Consider the following 17,543-nt stretch of genomic DNA (forward strand, 5'->3'; position numbering starts at 1 on the left):
TGATTTTAATAATCCCTGTCAAACACCAAGCAGCTCGCACTTCTTCTCCGACACGACAGCCCTTTCTCCTCACACAGACAGAAATCTCAACATAAATTTTGCCTGCACAAAGGGAAACGCTGTCCAGCTGGACAAATATTATTTCCCTGACTTGACAGACTTTGCAGTTAAGCTCGTGTTTTATTATTTTCTAAACTCTATTCAAGCCTCCACTACTGTCTGAGGGGAAAGAATGAAAAGAGAAAGTGTCTTGTGCAGGTTTTTTAAAGACAGGATTAGGAATTGAACAGTGTAATTACACTGGGACTGACTGCGTCAATGTGTGTCTGCATGTGTGAAAGTGTGTATGTGTGTAGCCAATGTTACAAAGGGATGCGCATCGCCTGTGCCTCATCCACATGAGAGTTGTGGGAAAAGTGTCAAGTTCATGCTGTCACCACATAGGGCCCAATTAGGCAGATGCACCCTCTATTTCCTTTGTCTTGTTATCTATTTTGAACTCAGATGTTGTGGAGTCCCAGAGTAGTTCTGAGAGCTGCCACACAAGGAACAGAGCTGGTGCTGTGTATGTATGTGTGCCTGTTTGTTTGTGTGTGTGTGTGTGTGTGTGTGTGTGTGTGTGTGCACGCGTCTGAGAGCTGGGGCAGATGTATTCTCTCGACACTTAAAGGCACACCAGCAATTCTCCACATGTCTACCCTTACAAACAGCTCCCCACTCAGACTGGAGGTAGTGGTGTGAAATATTTAGGAGCTACTGCCTCAAATGCTTTTTTAAAAAGCTTGTTTTTGTCATGTTCTTGGTCTAAAAACTCTTAAAAATACCATTCAGGCAATAATAAGAGTTGCATTGTTTTACTTGGAAATGAGAAGTTTGTTTGTTTTGTACAATATTCATACAATACCGTTGAACAAAAAAAAAGGAAAAAAGGAAAAAATGTACATAAAAAAGTTCCAGTGAAATAGTCTTGACTTCTTTTTCTGAAACGTGAAAATCCGGGGAGGAGGAATGCGCCATAGAGGAGTTCTCACCGCTAACATCCACCCCATAGGAGCAGCCATGGCCATCCACCGGAGGACGGAGGTGCCTGGCCGCCTGGAACGGAGGAACGGCCGCCGACCACGAGGGGAGGAGGGGCTTCCAACCAACTGCCTGGAGCGGTTACCGCTGCCGGGGGCCGGAGAGTAAGTGTTTTTTTCCTTCTCTCTCTCTCTCTGCCGCTACGCGTTGGCCTTTCCAAATTTTACTTTGGATTTTAGGGGGTACTGCACTGTTACAGGGAGTAGCCCCTGTGTTTTTAATCATTGTTGTTTCCCTCCCCCTGTCCGCTCCCAGATTCAAGAAAAACAGGGATGACATGCCGCCAGACGGGTTGGACGGCATGCGCCCTCCCGGGAAAGGGGGTTTACGTCATGCCAGGGGCTACTCGGCCTGAGAGAACGAGGGAGGAATGTGACAGGGCGGAGGGCCCTAATCAGGCTAATCAGTGTATAAATGTATAAAGGTATAAAGGCCGACTGGAAGCTGCAGTGCGAGAGAGAGATTTACGGACAGCTGTCCGACACCTTTGTGTGTTTGTCTTTTTGTTTCAGTTTATAATTAAAATATTATTTATATTGTCAAGCCGGTTTGCACCTCCTCCTTTCCATCAATCCCTTTAGACTCACAAAGAATGTTTTTTGAAGACACAGCTGGTTGTATTCTCACACACACTTATAAAAAAGGCACCTCGCATCTTCTGTGTCCCACAATGTTCCCCTGCCACTCTTGGTGCACGTGTGTTTGTTTTGGAGCAGCTGATGGTGTCATCATGCTTAAATAAGCAAAAATGCATGTGCAAATTATTTCACAGGATGAACAAGTGCGGACCCGATTACAGGTTGCTTTCTCACTCAAGCAAACCATGCCAGTTCCATTGCAACTGAGCTCAGACCACCTCCCACAGGTAGTCTCAGGTCGGCAAAACAGCTTTCACATTAGCAATTTTTCAAGCGAACAATTTCAAACTAAACTACTAGTGTGAAAGCCCTCTAATTCAACAGCTTAGTCTTGTGGAAGTTCCAGAATGGCTAAAATTGCTTACAAGTACCTTTAAAAAGTTTGAAATGACCACAGTCCACTGTAAAGCACATGAATTCATATCTCCCATTCAATAAATTTCAAATCTAGATGTGTGTTCTTGACAGTAGGACAGTAGATGGTATTTGAAAATGTCTATCTATTATTTTATTTTATGCATCAGCTTGTTACAGTCCTCTAATCTAACTTGACAAGCAACATTCCAAGAGTGCTGATATTAAGCCTAACAGCACTAGGACTTTGTTTCACTCCGCCTGTTTGTGTTTGTTACATTTCAGTTAGGCTTTCAGTCTGTGCATTGCTCTGCAACTAGCTATTTATAATCCTGCATTGGCTTGGTTTGACCATTTTTGGCAACAGAATAACTGGCCATAGTGTGCCTAAAATTTAAGTCATTATTGACCTCTTGTTTAAATAACTGTTGTAGAAAAGAAATATCACAATCACATTTCAATCATGTACTTTCATTGTACTAAATATAAGCTGTTGATATTTATTGTAAATTCCATTAATTCAAATTAATGATTGTGATTATAATAGATAGTGATCAAGGGAAATAATGTCATTTTGTCATAATCATACAGCCATAATTAAACGTTATTAATAATTAGGTTTAAAACTACACATATTACGTGCCTGTGAAAAAGGCCTCACTTTAAATAGTTTAAATATCACCACTGATTGTTGTTTATGTGTTTTGCATTGACCACACATTTCTTTATTTTATTAATAGGCTGTTTTGCCTTTGACCTTCTAAAGAGCACTAGAATGCACCTGTTGCTCTAGTTGTGGCTATACTGTTTTTCAAAGCATTAAACAAAACACATGTTAACATAAATTATTTCACCATACAATGAGAGAGAGAAAAAAGAAAAGAAAAACTCAAAGCTCACTGTACCTTTTCACGCTGTCATAAGCGGCTCTTCATCACATGATATCCAAGAGCAACGGAGGATATTCAGAAATGAAATCAAAGCAAGTTTGTCAGGGCATTTCACTCCCAATCTTTACCTTTCATCATTTCAGCTAAATTATGATCTAAATTATTTGATAAGTGTTTACTATAGCAATCGAATCTATAAGCATGAGTGTAATAGAGGCGGGTAAATTATTAGCAAGTGTACACTGAGTGTTTTCTTCAAATTACAGCTGGCAACACAGAGAGAAACTGGGAGTTTTAATGGGAACGTATGAACGAGCGTTTCAGTCAAATATATCAATGGACAATAACAGATTGTAGACAAAAGTATTGTATGAGATTAAATGGCTTTCATGTGGATACATAGCATGCTATCAAGATCGCTTACGGGCACGACACATAACTGTTCAGCCAGTTCTGCTCAGTCTGAAAGCGAAAGTTGTCTAATGGCACAGACAGGCGCATCCTTTTGTTTTATCAACATGATTGACGATGTGTTGCTGTGTTTTTCAAGCGCAAAGCGTCTCTGACAACCAACCGGAAGTACATCCATTTCAACTTCCGCACTGCGGAACAGTTCAATGTGCGGAGAAAATGGGGGTGTACTTGTTGTTATTTCATTATATTCATCTATGTTGTCGTTTGTTTCTCTGCTTTTATACATTTAATATTTTAAATCTCAATTGATTTCTTTGTTTTTAAATATTTGTCTTTTAAAATAGTGAAAGCTTTTTTTTTTTATACCAGCATGTCTGAAGTTTCACCCCTAACGACCTCGGTCATCAAAATGTTCGCTTGTTTTGAAGTGGTGTAAAACTGAGCAAACTGACAGAAACAACAACGGCGAAAAAGAACCAAATTAAGAAATCTTACAGTTTGTCACATTAAAACCATATACTATGTACTGGAGGGGTCGCTCGATAAAAAGCTATTTCATGTAGATGAATTGTCAGTGATAGTCTTCGCGCGATATTTGGCGCGCAGATTTAATAGTGAAAGCAGCGTGTCTGTAATTCAACATACATCAGAGTGATTTCACTGATTTCTGTTTCAGGTAATGTATATGAAATCCACGCATCTTACAGTTAGAGCAAATATTTGGATTCGCAAAGCGGTCATCTGATTCCGAGTAAATTAAATTATAATGACTTACTGTTTCCACATTTGTATCCGTCATTGAGTGCATCAGTTTATCTCTTGTAATTCTCCCTGAGTCTTCCTTTATGCATTGTTTATATTGCTTATATATACCATCCCAATAATTATAATGATATTATCAGTGTTTTTATTTGCTCATTTATACTTGGTAGGTATCATTCATTATCTCCTTTTTTCCACTATAGGATAATGGACAATAAATATATCTTTCAAATGTCTGGCATCAAGAATCCCACCCAGAAAAGAGAATTACTCCAAGGCATCAGATGGTTAGGGGGGATGTATATTGGGGGTACTGTAAGTATCTGTACAAATGAGACATATTTTACAAACGGTTTAAATATTGTTTAATGCCTTCAGCAGTGCATTCCTTACACTTAACAGTTACCACCATATACTTGATAATGATCAAATTAATCTTAAAATCACTATGAATGAAGGCTGTTTCACATACAGTACTAATATTTGTACACTAAAGCCACACTTAATGGAATGCTATTGCATTAGATAACCCATTATCAAACCGATTGGGACTTATTTGAATGAAAATAAGCACAAGCAAAAAAAACATATTTAACAAAAATAAGTTTGTTAGCTTTTAAATAAATTATTACACAATACAGTCAAAGTTTAAAATTAAGGGGGGAAAAAATTGTCTGGACATTTTCTGGTTTTAAACTTAGCACAGGTGGGAAACTATTGCTTATTTCTGCTAGGACACCTGTGTGAAATTGCCTTAAGGGGAACTGACTTCATACATCCACTAAAAAAAACCTTGGGGCCAGTCAGTTGCTTAGTAATTGTCCCAATTCTTTTTGGGGTCGCTGTATCATGTCACTGCAGCTATCAGTATGCTGGCTTTACATTTATTTAAGGTTTTGCAAGATTTGACCTTTCTGACTCCAGTATACTGCTAGATAAAAAAGCCTTTGTAAAAATCACAAAAACCCACCATTCCTTCCATGACGTTTTACATGTTTTACAGTTCTTGCTGAAAATGATAAAGTGTTGGTGATTAGCCCTGAAAATATACTCTAATTGCTTCCCAAACTTATAGTGTATTTCGGACCTTGTAATTTTGTCCTTGCCCTCAATACTATCTTAATATAGACCCAGATTGCTCTCACTACTAATACGAACCCCTTATGAGAATAAAATCAACCTCAGAGTTGTTGACCTTTGAAATTATCTCATGGATAAGATGAAGACCAGATTAGTAAGGTGACTTTTAATGCCAGGTAATGGAGATCTTCTTTTTCCATTTAAAGTTCACAACATTGTATTCAGGGTATGTTTTACCAACAAGCCACTGTATATAATATACATATATGTGTTATTTTTTGCAGTATAACATATTATACCGTATTATTATCATCAAAATCATTATTTTGCAACAAATGGAGGCTAAAACTAGATAAGCACAGAAGAGAAACTGCTTGTTCAAGCATCTGTACTTAATTATGACAATTCGCCTAATGTCGATGCATGTAATTTGCTATGTACTGAATGGTAACGTATACAGACACATGTATTTGGAATTGAGCTATGTCAAAATGAAGTGAACCTGCAGAGTTGCATTCACAATGCACGCAAACCACAAAATGCTCTGTGAAAATCAATAAATCTAAACTCGGAGCACCTCCTGAGATCATTTGTAGAGTTCTCATAGACAAAATAATTCTTGCAAACTGTTTTCAGATGGCTAAAAAAGTGAGAACTCTATACATGTGTATCTAGAAATGCTCATCTGCTACAACACTCATCTGAACACACAGCGAATCAGACATGCACATGAACGGCTTTTCTTTCGTCTGTTCTTCAAAATATAATCAATTTACCCTTTGCTAAGCTCCACCCCCCTTTGTTACGGTTGCTCGCTTTGACAAGCTCTGTTGAACTCCCCATTGGAATGAATGAGAGATTACCGTGGGTGGCACAGATTTTGGCAAAATATTCTCATAAACAGACTGGATAATATTTTAGCGTGGGCTGGTATGAAGGGTGACATTGTAATTCATATATATCTGTATATATAATTTTTTTTGTGAAAGGAATTGTTAAATTACACAGTAATTTCATAAAAACTGTGAAGACTGTGAATCAGAATCAAGGCAAACAATTTTTACAGTCAATTACAAAAAAATAAAAAATGTACAGTGATTACACACTAACATTAGCATAAGTGAACAGAGCTGTTTATAAAGTCTTGTAACACACTCATTTTGATCCTGTGAACTGTTAAATTATTATCTGTGGAGGCGGAGGTGTAATTTAGGTTCGCGATGGCTGAGTGGTTAAGGATTTGTCTTCCCAATGAGCTGTGATGTGGAGATAAAAGGGGAGGAGACTGAGGCTTGGAAAGATAAGAGACCTGACCTTCCAAAATTCTGAAAAGTATAAAAATAAAGACTGTATCTGGAATGAGACTCGTTATCTCCTGCTTCCTCATTCCAAGAACAGAAAGGGTTTTGTTACAGTGGCGCTGAAACCTAAATGGAAACATCGCCTTCACGCAGTCCTCGCCGCTGGCCGAGATCGTCCAAAACCTTGATGGCATCCACCAGATGCCACATCAGGCACTACTGGAGCTGTGCAGAAATCACGCTGGCAAAAATGGGACCACTGGACAACCTCAAAGCCTTTATAGTTCGGTTTGAACATGCCACGGAGGGGTCGGTGTGGTCCCAAGCCCTGTGGGCAGTCTTTCTGTTGCCGCTGTTGTCTGGGAGGCAAAGCTTGTGGCACAACAGTTACCTGTCGCGAGCCTGCTGGATTACTCAGACCTGAAACGAGCCATCCTGCTAACGGGTTACAGCACCATCAGCATTTCCGGGCGCTGACTTTTGGGGAGTCCGGCAGCCTGTTTGCCTTCGTCCAATAGCTCCGTGAAGCCTGTCAGAGGTGGTTGCTGGCTGAGGACCATGGCGCTGAATGAGTTGTCAACCTGGTGGTGCTGGAGCAGTTCCTCGACCATCTGATAAAGGTAATGGCGGAGTGGGTCCAGTATCACCATACAGCATCACAGGAGAAGGCATCCAGCTGGCAGAGGACCACTTGGCTGTGCATTCGGGATATGGCGATTCCTTTTCTCTCTCTCCATCTCTCTCTTCCACTTCCCCATCCCATATTCTTCCTGTCCCTACCCCTCAGTGATGGGGGGGGGGGCAATTTCACTAAGCCGGCTCCCCAGACCCAGGGGGGTTTCTGTTCCCCCTCCCCACCAGTTTGGTAAATCCAGGGCCGCAGGTGTGGAGGTAAGGTCTGTGTGCTGGCACTGCTTGAAACCAGGATGCATTCAGGATCAATGCCCAGTTATGGATGCGGGTCTGGGTGTCCTATGCATCACAAGCCATCCTGATCGAGCAGGGATGTACCGCATGCCAGTGAGTAACCAAGGGGGTACATACCTATCCTTGGTGGATTCAGGTTGTAATCAAACTTCAATTCACCAAAGCTTGGTTCAAGGTGAGGCTTTGGGTAAAGCACGCTGGAGGAAGGTGAGGTGTGTGCATGGAGATATACACAAATACCTTTTAGTGCCTGTTATGGTTCAATTCCAGGGACAAAACATAGAATTGAGGCGGTGGTTTGTCCCTGCCTCACCCTTCCGCTAATTTTGGGTATGAATTGGACATTATTAAGGGGAATATGTGCAGATGGGTCCTGCAATACGGTAATTCGGTGTGGGATTTGTGCAGTCCTGGCTGGGGAGGCGTTGCCCAAGCCGTCGACGTCAGCTTCACGTCAAGGAAACACAGAGGAAAGTGAGTGCTCTGCCTCTCCAGTCATCCAGGAAAACCCCTTGGGGAATTTTCCTCTGGAGCAGACAAGAGACGAGTATCTCAGACATGCGTTTGACCAAGTGACTAATTCACGGTCAAAAGTTTCAGTCCGGTTTTGCGCTTTCCTATCCATACTTTACAATTATTAAAGATAGTTTGTATCAAGTGATGCAGCAGGCTCAAACAAAAGCAGATACAACTCAGTTGTTAATTCCAAAAGCCGGCAGAGAACCCCTGTTATTTGCAGTACTAGAGGTCCCACAAGCCTCCACAGGGTTTCCCCCTTTGAATTACTTTAGGGCTGCAAGCCTTGGGGCATCCTTGATGATATGAGGGAAAATTTGGAGGAGGGACCATCGGGAAAGTAAGAGCGAAATTCAGTACATTCTGGACCTTAGCAAAACTCCAAACATTGGGACAACTATCACAAGAGAGTTTGTTCCAGGCCCAGGAACTGCAGTCCTGGCTGTATAACGGGCACTCAGTTACGGGTGTTTTCACAGGGAGATAAGGTCCTTGTGTTATTTCCCACAGTGAGCTATAAATTGTTAGCCAAGTGGCAAGGCCTTTTGAGGTCACATGGCAAGTTAGGAATGTCAACTATTATGTAATATGGATGGATAGAGGCAGAGCACAGCAAATTTACCACCTGAATCTCCTAAAACCGTGGAGAGAGGTGTTACCCAGAGAGGGCGGAGTTAGGTCTGGAGGTGGAATAAAAAAAGCCTGTCAAGCCACCCTAGTTCCCTGTGGAGACCATCTCTCACCATCCAAAGTCAATGAGGTTACCAGGTTGCAAAATGAGTTTACCGTCATGTTTTTGCCTCTACCCGTCACTTGTCCATGACACCCTGGGTTTCCACGTGGGTCATGGACAAGTGTGTCCCCAAATTGACAAGACAAGAGCTATTGCGGCTTGTCCTAGACCCAAGACCAAAAAGGAAGTAAGACAGTTCCTGGGACTTGATGGCTATTATCGTAGGTTTGTACCTAAATATGTATAATAATAATAATAAAGTATAATAATGTCTAAAAAGGAAGCACCAGACCCGGCCCAGTGGATGGAAACAGTCATTTACCCAAGTGAAAGCTGCACTCTGGCGGACCACTCTTGCATTCCCCTGACTTCTCTCTCTCTTTTTTATTACAGACGGACACGTTGGACAGGGGGTTGGGGGCTGTATTACCCCAGGTAGTGAAGAGGGAGGAGCGCCCCAATATATAGCATGATAGAGAAAGAGTGCCTGGCCATCAAATGGGTGGTCCTCACCCCAAGTACTACCTGTTTGGGAGGGCTTTCACCCTCTGTTTGGATCATGCCCTGCTCCAATGGGTGATATTTTTATTAATTTTTTCTTGAAGAGGGGCGGGGGGGGGTTGTTGGTGGCAGGCCGGGGAACCTGGCAGTGGGGCTATGCGGAAGCAGGGGTGTGATCGAGTGCTGATCTGTGGAGAGTGAGGTGAGGTCCAGAAAGGCTGAGTGGTTAAGATTACACCTGTGCTAACACCTGTTTGTATTCCCACTGAGCTGTGACATGGAGATAAAAGGGGAGGAGTCGGCACCTTGGAAAGGGAGAGAGAGAGAGCTGAGCTTCCAGAATGTGTGTGCATCAAAGAGCATTCTGCTGAAAAGCAAACCTTGAGTGTATTAAAAAAATATATAAAATACTAAAAGTTTCAAAATAAAGACTGTATTTGGAACGAGACGCGTCATCTCCCGCTTGTTCATTCCGAGAACAGAAAGGGATTTGTTACGCTATTGCTTTTACTATGACTTGAATCAATACAAAAATGAATTAATGTTCAGTTATTCGCTTTAATTTACCTTGAAACAAATGTAGGTGTCATTGCAGATGTTATATGTTCTTTTGAGAATGAGAGCTGACACAGTTTAATCCATTATTTAATCTCCATATTTTTTTAAAGATTATAAAATAAAGAAATAAAAAAACTGCATATATCCTCTCTGGGTAACTTGTGTCACTGTTGCAAATTACCCAGCAACAACTAGTTTTACATTTTGGGGATTATTTTGATGAAATCCCGCTTAAAAGTACTCCAACATACATTACTTCCTTATGCTCTCATTGGAAAATAGCAAACGCATATCAGAGTAATGGCAGCAGGGCAACAGTTTCTAAGACAGAATTGGTCAGAAGCGGTTTTAAGGCGGAACTTTTTAAGGGTTGATTGTGTTTCTTCAAATGTGAATTTTAACCAATGCAAACCCTAATTGCATTGCTTCTGTGTTTCTGTTTCTCAGGTTTATAAGGTGGCAACAACACACCTTATTGTCCAAAGAGCTATAGCCAGTGAAAAGTTTCTCGCAGCCTGTGCTGGAGGTTTGTAATAATTATGTGGGTTATAATAAGATTATCTTGTGCTTCAATAGTGTATTCAATAAGCAATTTACAGATAAGTTAAAGGAGTGTTCCAGGTTCAATACAAGTTAAGCAATTTTTGCTTTATTTTACAGGCAGAGAACAGTCAAACATATTTTCTGTGGTAATAGATAGCATGTCACAAACTTTTTTTTTATTTTACCCCCAAACATTCCTTTAATAAAATAAGTAAACAATATGTTTGATGAGATTTTATTTAGCTAAGTATTTTTCCATTTATATAAATATTGACTTTTTCTGGTTGCTTGTTGTTTCAGGGAAGTGGATAGTCACTCCAGAGTTTGTTCTGGACAGTGTGAAACAGATGGCATGGCTGCCAGAGGCTTCATACGAGTTCAACTTGATAGCTCAGACCCCTGGAATACCCAACCCTCTCACAACATGGAGGGAGAAGGTAACTAACGGCACACTGTCTGGAGCCTTTCAGGTAAGGATGGCTGTATTCTTAGTTCACCAGGAAACAGCTAAATGTGTTGATGCAAGTTTCTCAAAGACATGTCCCATCTCCACCCTCAGGACTGGGTTGTGCTCCTTGACATAGATGACCCAGTGAGGAGGGGTATGTTTGTCAGGTGAGGACCATGTGCACAGTGACACCACTTTGTTTGGACAACATAGATGCTTCAGTGTCAGAGTCATGTCACTTTGTTCTGTCATGTTTATTGTGGTGACAAAATCCTGACACACATTCAGTGTTTTCGTGTGAGTGCACGGTTCTGGATGTTAATTCCTTGCTCTTCTTTCCAGTCTGTGTTTTTATGTTCGGAGCATGGTGTCTGGATCCTGACTCTTCAGTCTTGTTCGGATTTTATTCTGAGTCAGGATCTGGATACTCATGCTCCATGTCTCGTCTTTGTGCATGGCTTTAGATTCGTCTCTTTTGCCATGCGCTCCTCTCTCTTGTCTTTTGTGTTTTGTTTGAGCACATGGTCAGTGATGGTTTCATTTGCCATGTGCTCTACTTGTCATCTGTGTTTGGTGTGAGCACATGGATTCTGTCAGCTTTGTTTGCCATGAGCTCTCCTGTCTCTTCTAGACCCCACCCACTTGTTTCCTTGTTATAAGTTAATTTGCTTTACCTTCCCTCATTACCCTCCTCATTTCCTTCCCTACCTAATCTCCCTGTTCTCTCTGTCCTGTGCCAGTTCGTTGTGTGTGATTTTTTTTTTTTAACCATGTTATGTGTCTGATGTTTCCAGTCAGTCTGTGTCTGGTGCTGTTACCTACAGCCATCCTTTTGGTTCATTTGTTTGCCCTGGACTGTGAAGTTTTCACCTATGTTTTTTTTTTTGTTTGTTTGTTTTTGTTTATTTTCAATTCCTAACATTCAGGACTTTAAGAAATGTCTCTAAGTTGTTGCTGATATTTTGCTGAAAAATTAAGGCTTGTGGTGGAATTTGCTGATGCAAATTTTGTACAATGAATGTTGTTGGCAGGATATTAAAAGCAGGTAATGCTGTTGTCTTCACGGACTGTCCGACGTCACAAGCTGTAACTCATGTGTTAACCAAAGATAACTCCAAAGATGAAGCCAAGAAGCCTGGAGTGTCTTACTATAGGATCAGCTATATAGCTAAACATCTTTTTGGGGTAATGGAACTTTTTGTGTTGTATGCCAGTTGTTTTTATTTATTGATAATTCATCACTTAAATTCTGTCAATGTTCACTTACCTTCATGTTTTTTCAACCCAGTATGACATTCTTTCTTCCATGAACCACAAAAGAAGAAATGTTGAAGAATGTTCATGCTGCTCTTTTCCAAACAGCTTAAGCATATAATGGCCAGCTCCATAAAAGTTTTCCATAAGACTCATGCATGTGCATTTCCAAAGATTTGTTGCGCCAGGTTTGATATCAGTGACTAAATTAAAATTTGGAATATGTAGCGCAAAAGTTGTAAGCACTACTTCTATGGTCCTTTTCTAAACTTGACATCTCCTGGTCACAGTATGCTTTTGTTGAATAGAAAAGGAGCATCATGAACATTATTCAAAACATTTAAGTTTGTGCTCCACCGAAGAAAGAAAATCATTCAGATTTGGAATGGCAAAGGAGAGTAAATGATTCTTAAGTTACTTGCCCAACTCTTTGACTTAGTAGAATATTATTCAGTTAAAGTCTTTAGGGCTGCCTCAGACCAAAGTTATTCCAAGTCGAGTAGTAGGCTTTAAATTAATCCATTAGTCGACGAGTGGCACGTTTATGATATTATATATATATATATATATATATATATATATATATATATATATATATATATATATATATATATATATATATATACACACACTCACCTAAAGGATTATTAGGAACACCATACTAATACTGTGTTTGACCCCCTTTTGCCTTCAGAACTGCCTTAATTCTACGTGGCATTGATTCAACAAGGTGCTGAAAGCATTCTTTAGAAATGTTGGCCCATATTGATAGGATAGCATCTTGCAGTTGATGGAGATTTGTGGGATGCACATCCAGGGTACGAAGCTCCCATTCCACCACATCCCAAAGATGCCCTATTGGGTTGAGATCTGGTGACTGTGGGGGCCATTTTAGTACAGTGAACTCATTGTCATGTTCAAGAAACCAGTTTGAAATGATTCAAGCTTTGTGACATTGTGTATTATCCTGCTGGAAGTAGCCATCAGAGGATGGGTACATGGTGGCCATAAAGGGATGGACATGGTCAGAAACAATGCTCAGATAGGCCGTGGCATTTAACTCTTTCCCCGCCAGCGTTTTTAAAAAAAACCGCCAGGGTTTTTGACGATTTTCGCTAAACTTTAATGGCCCGCAGAATATTTTCTTCCATGAATATATGAAGATGCTATATATCACAATAAAGATCTGAGCCTCTGCTTTTAGGCAAAAAAAAACGATTTTATTTTATCTTCATTTGTTCTTTTTTATTGCGACTTGAACAGAGGTCGGTTTTGTCAAAAAACAACATTTCAGACAAAAAGCTGAGAAAAAGGCATGTTTATGTCTGATATTTTGAGCTTCTCATACTCCACTTCTTCATGTTTGAGACGATCACAGTCTGTTTCTTTGATCAAAGAGTTGCGTACTCTTTCAAAACATGCGGAGGTGTCTTCCTTACCGTATAACACCTAAAACACGGAAACCCAGAAAATTCTGTGTTTGGCGGGGAAGCGTTTTTTCATAAAACACGGAAAATTCCGTGTTTGGCGGGGAAAGAGTTAAAGGATGCCCAACTGGCACTAAGGGGCCTAAAGAGTGCCAAGAAAACATCCCCTACACCATTACACAGTGGTAACAAGGCATGATGGATCCATGTTCTCATTCTGTTTACGCCAAATTCTGACTCTACCATCTGAATGTCTCAACAGAAATCGAGACTCATCAGACCAGGCAACATTTTTCCAGTCTTCAACTGTCCAATTTTGGTGAGCTCTTGCAAATTGTAGCCTCTTTTTCCTATTTTTAGTGGAGATGAGTGGTACCCGGTGGGGTCTTCTGCTGTTGTAGCCCATCCGCCTCAAGGTTGTGCGTGTTGTGGCTTCACAAATGCTTTGCTGCATACCTTGGTTGTAACGAGTGGTTATTTCAGGCAAAGTTGCTCTTCTATCAGCTTGAATCAGTCGGCCCATTCTCCTCTGACCTCTAGCATCAACAAGGCATTTTCAGCCCACAGGACTGCCGCATACTGGATGTTTTTTCCTTTTCACACCATTCTTTGTAAACCCTAGAAATGGTTGTGCGTGAAAATCCCAGTAACTGAGCAGATTGTGAAATACTCAGACTGGCCCGTCTGGCACCAACAACCATGCCACGCTCAAAATTGCTTAAATCACCTTTCTTTCCCATTCTGACATTCAGTTTGGAGTTCAGGAGATTGTCTTGACCAGGACCACACCCCTAAATGCATTGAATGCAACTGCCATGTGATTGGTTGATTAGATAATTGCATTAATGAGAAATTAAACAGGTGTTCCTAATAATCCTTTAGGTGAGTGTATATTGGGGGGCATCAGAAAGTGGTTTGAGTTCCAGGGCTGAGAAAGAATGTTATAAGTAACATTGCTAACACTGTTCTACATTACATAGAAAAACTAAACCATAATAATGAGACTTTAAAATATACATTTTACAAGCACATGCACGAAGCGAGCCACAGTGACACTGGCAAAAGCTGTAATGATCCTGAATTTGTTGGAAAAACCAGCAAGATACTGTTTGAACATTTTGTAAATTTATAGAGAGAAATGCCCATTGGGGTTTTGCCAACAGACGATGATCTCTGGGATCGACGATGGTCAGAGTGATCGCCAATAGCTGATGCCTTTGATGATGTCAAGATGATATTTGGCTTGTTTTCCCATTAATCTATGAAATTATTACTATTAGGCTATTATTAATATCAAATTAATATTACAAATAATTTGCCCGTAGACACAAAATTACTTGACGAAACACTTTATATTATTTAGAACAGATGTCAGAAAAGTCATCTATGCGCATGTATGTTTGTATGGATGCGTGCAGTCTCATGAAGCACACGCACATATAAAAGGTTCCCACTCTTTCTGTTTCTGTCTACTGTCTTTTTTGTTTGTTGCAAGAACAGCATCATCTATGAGTGCTGCAAATTACCTCAGACATCTCAGCTCAGGAGGTGTTTTCTTCAGTTCAGTTCGCTTTATTTCCACAGAGAAGTTCATTGTGACTCTGCAACCTATACATCTGTGATTAAAACATACAATAATACAAAAAACATGTTCACCTCAAACCATGATTTATATTTCAGTGATTATTATTAAAGTTATTATGAGAGAGAGAGAGAGAGAGAGAGAATGAAAGAATGAGAATGAGAATAAACAAATGTATTCACACACATGATGTAATTTCCCAGACAACGAAATACCCGACCGGTAGAGAATGCACAGATTAAGTAGGTTCTTTGCCAGAGAGATGTTCACAACTGTTGTAAAGCCATCTTTCAAAAAGTTGAACAACACACTTTAATTGTACTTATTTTTTTCCAGTTTCATTGGAATTTTTTGTTAAAATAAATAAAAAATAAAGTTAAAAGTTTGAAATCAAAAAGGTGTCTTGCTTTATTGTGTAGGCTTACACCTGCTTAACAAAAATTGCCCCACGGTATCACCTAGGCTCCAACAAGCGGTTCGTCGTATTCCTGTGTAGTTTAGTTTTATTTTTTCTTTGACCAAACGACTAATCAAAACTTGGTCGATCAAGAATCTTCTCATTGACTAATGTTTGGTTGACTATCATGGGGCAGCCCTATATTATAAAGTCCTATTTTAGGCAATAAAGAATGCATTTAATTTTTTACTTCAAATGTTTGAAATAGGTATGTTTTTTTTCTTTCTTTCTTCGTTCTGTTGCAGAATGTTTGCTCAGAGTTAAATTGCTCCTGTAATTTCGAAGAGACCCTGGATGAAGAGAATTCTGTAACAGCCGCCCAGCCCTCCACAGTCACTGATGAGTCTATGGTTGTTACTCATGTATTTTCACATAAAGAATTGGAGGAGAAGCTTAAAGAATACATCATTATAATGGAGGTATAATATATTTGTATCCTCTCCTTTCTGTTCTGGTCATTTTGAAACATAATTATGGCTTGTATAGATTGATATTGTGCACAAATTAGAAATGTGTCAGTTATCATTGACTCTACTTGACGTTTCCTTTCAGCAACGAAAGAAGATGCTTTTGACAGTTCCACAGTTTTACAACTACTACACACCCAGCCTGCCAGTTCAGGTATTCAGATCTGTTTCAGACATATGAACAAGCCTACCTGTCATAGGCAAGTACATATGTTAAAGAGCAAAAATTAGGATTTGACTTATCAATAGGATGGGGTCATTCAATTTCCAACAAGTCACCCACTACAGGGGTAATAAACGAAGGGTTCAGCACAGGCAGGTCACTTGATTTAGGCAAATCTATTTGATTGGTACTCTTGTGATTGGCATACTCATAAAAGAAATCAGGCCCTTCACTCATTTCCCAAGTAGAAATGTCCAAAAGTTCTGTCTGGAGGAGGTTTTTTTATTTTTTGAAACCCTCAGAACACATTATCATCAGTCAGATTATTATGGTCATTCAATAAAATGGGTGCTCTATATATACATATATATATCATTACAGGGTTGGGGAGTAACGGAATACATGTAACAGGATTGCGTATTTAAAATACAAAATATAAGTAACTGTATTCCACTACAGTTACAATTTAACTTATTGGTATTTAGAATGAAGTTAGATTCAATGTATTTTGATTACTGAAGAGATTACTTTGCATTTTATTGTCATTTGTTTCATTTAATATTTAGTCCTTTCAGATGCAAAAGATTTATACATATAAATGATGCGATCCAAAGTGCATTTGAACAGCGGTGAAACACTTTCTTATGATGTTACATTCATACGAGCAGACAGAGAAGTAAGTTTGGAGCAGAAGAAATAGAAATAAACCTTGTGTAAATTGTCAGCTTTACAGCATGTTACCAGGCACGATCATATTTTTTTTATCAAGAAAATTCACGTTAGATCATAATTAGTTTTTTTCTAGTAAGACATTCGATATTAGGGAAAACAATCATATTCTTGATAATTTTTTTTACTATATCCCTGTAAAAATATCTAAAACCTTAAAACAAGATCAATTAGATTTATCTTGTATTAGAAACAACACTGCATAAGATATTTTGTTTTTTTAGAGAGTGTATTTTTAACGTGTATTTTGTCTTACTGTACTGGCAGTTTTTATAGTCAAAACAAGTGAAAAAAATCTACCAGTGCTGAAGAAGTAATCCAAAGTGTTTAGAATACATTACTGACCTTGAGTATTCTAACAGAATACATTACAAATTACATTTTACAGCATGTATTCACTAATCTGTAGTGGAATACATTTCAAAAGTAACCCTCCCAACCCGGATTTATATATTTATTTATATATATATATATATATATATAAATATATAAATATATAAATTCAACCAAATATTTATTTTCATGTTGATCTGTGTTCCATGTGCTATGTTGAAGTCATAAAATATTTCATAAATACAAAAAAAAAATACAAAACTTTGTCTTAATGACATCATCATGCTTGAATTATGTACTTCAAAAATCACCATATCAAACTGGAAAAGGTGCCTGTTTATTAGAATGACTTATTTTGCTGCATGTCTTTCTCCGTTTCTCTTCTA

The 17,543-nt window shown here is 39.3% G+C and overlaps 2 protein-coding genes across 2 annotated transcripts in view; one reads left to right on the top strand and one right to left on the bottom strand.

The window, feature by feature from the left end:
• Window positions 1-3,529, bottom strand: part of LOC127635998 (uncharacterized protein KIAA0825-like) — a 197,092-nt gene extending 193,563 nt beyond the window's left edge. Inside the window, exons 1-2 of the mRNA XM_052116346.1 lie at window positions 3,387-3,529; window positions 2,978-3,001 (exon numbers count right to left, since the gene is read on the bottom strand). The gene's annotated coding sequence lies outside the window, so the exon portion shown is untranslated. The remainder of the gene's footprint in view (window positions 1-2,977; window positions 3,002-3,386) is intronic.
• A 313-nt stretch (window positions 3,530-3,842) lies between these two features.
• LOC127643085 (SMC5-SMC6 complex localization factor protein 1-like) overlaps window positions 3,843-17,543 on the top strand; it is an 86,268-nt gene continuing 72,567 nt past the window's right edge. The window contains exons 1-8 of the mRNA XM_052125645.1: window positions 3,843-4,052; window positions 4,342-4,453; window positions 10,202-10,280; window positions 10,598-10,767; window positions 10,857-10,912; window positions 11,777-11,930; window positions 15,711-15,884; window positions 16,018-16,086. Of these exons, the coding sequence (XP_051981605.1) occupies window positions 4,346-4,453; window positions 10,202-10,280; window positions 10,598-10,767; window positions 10,857-10,912; window positions 11,777-11,930; window positions 15,711-15,884; window positions 16,018-16,086 (810 nt within the window). The 5' untranslated portion in view covers window positions 3,843-4,052; window positions 4,342-4,345. The remainder of the gene's footprint in view (window positions 4,053-4,341; window positions 4,454-10,201; window positions 10,281-10,597; window positions 10,768-10,856; window positions 10,913-11,776; window positions 11,931-15,710; window positions 15,885-16,017; window positions 16,087-17,543) is intronic.

This window comes from Xyrauchen texanus, chromosome 4, assembly GCF_025860055.1.
Source record: "Xyrauchen texanus isolate HMW12.3.18 chromosome 4, RBS_HiC_50CHRs, whole genome shotgun sequence".
Classification (NCBI taxonomy): Eukaryota; Metazoa; Chordata; class Actinopteri; order Cypriniformes; family Catostomidae; genus Xyrauchen; species Xyrauchen texanus.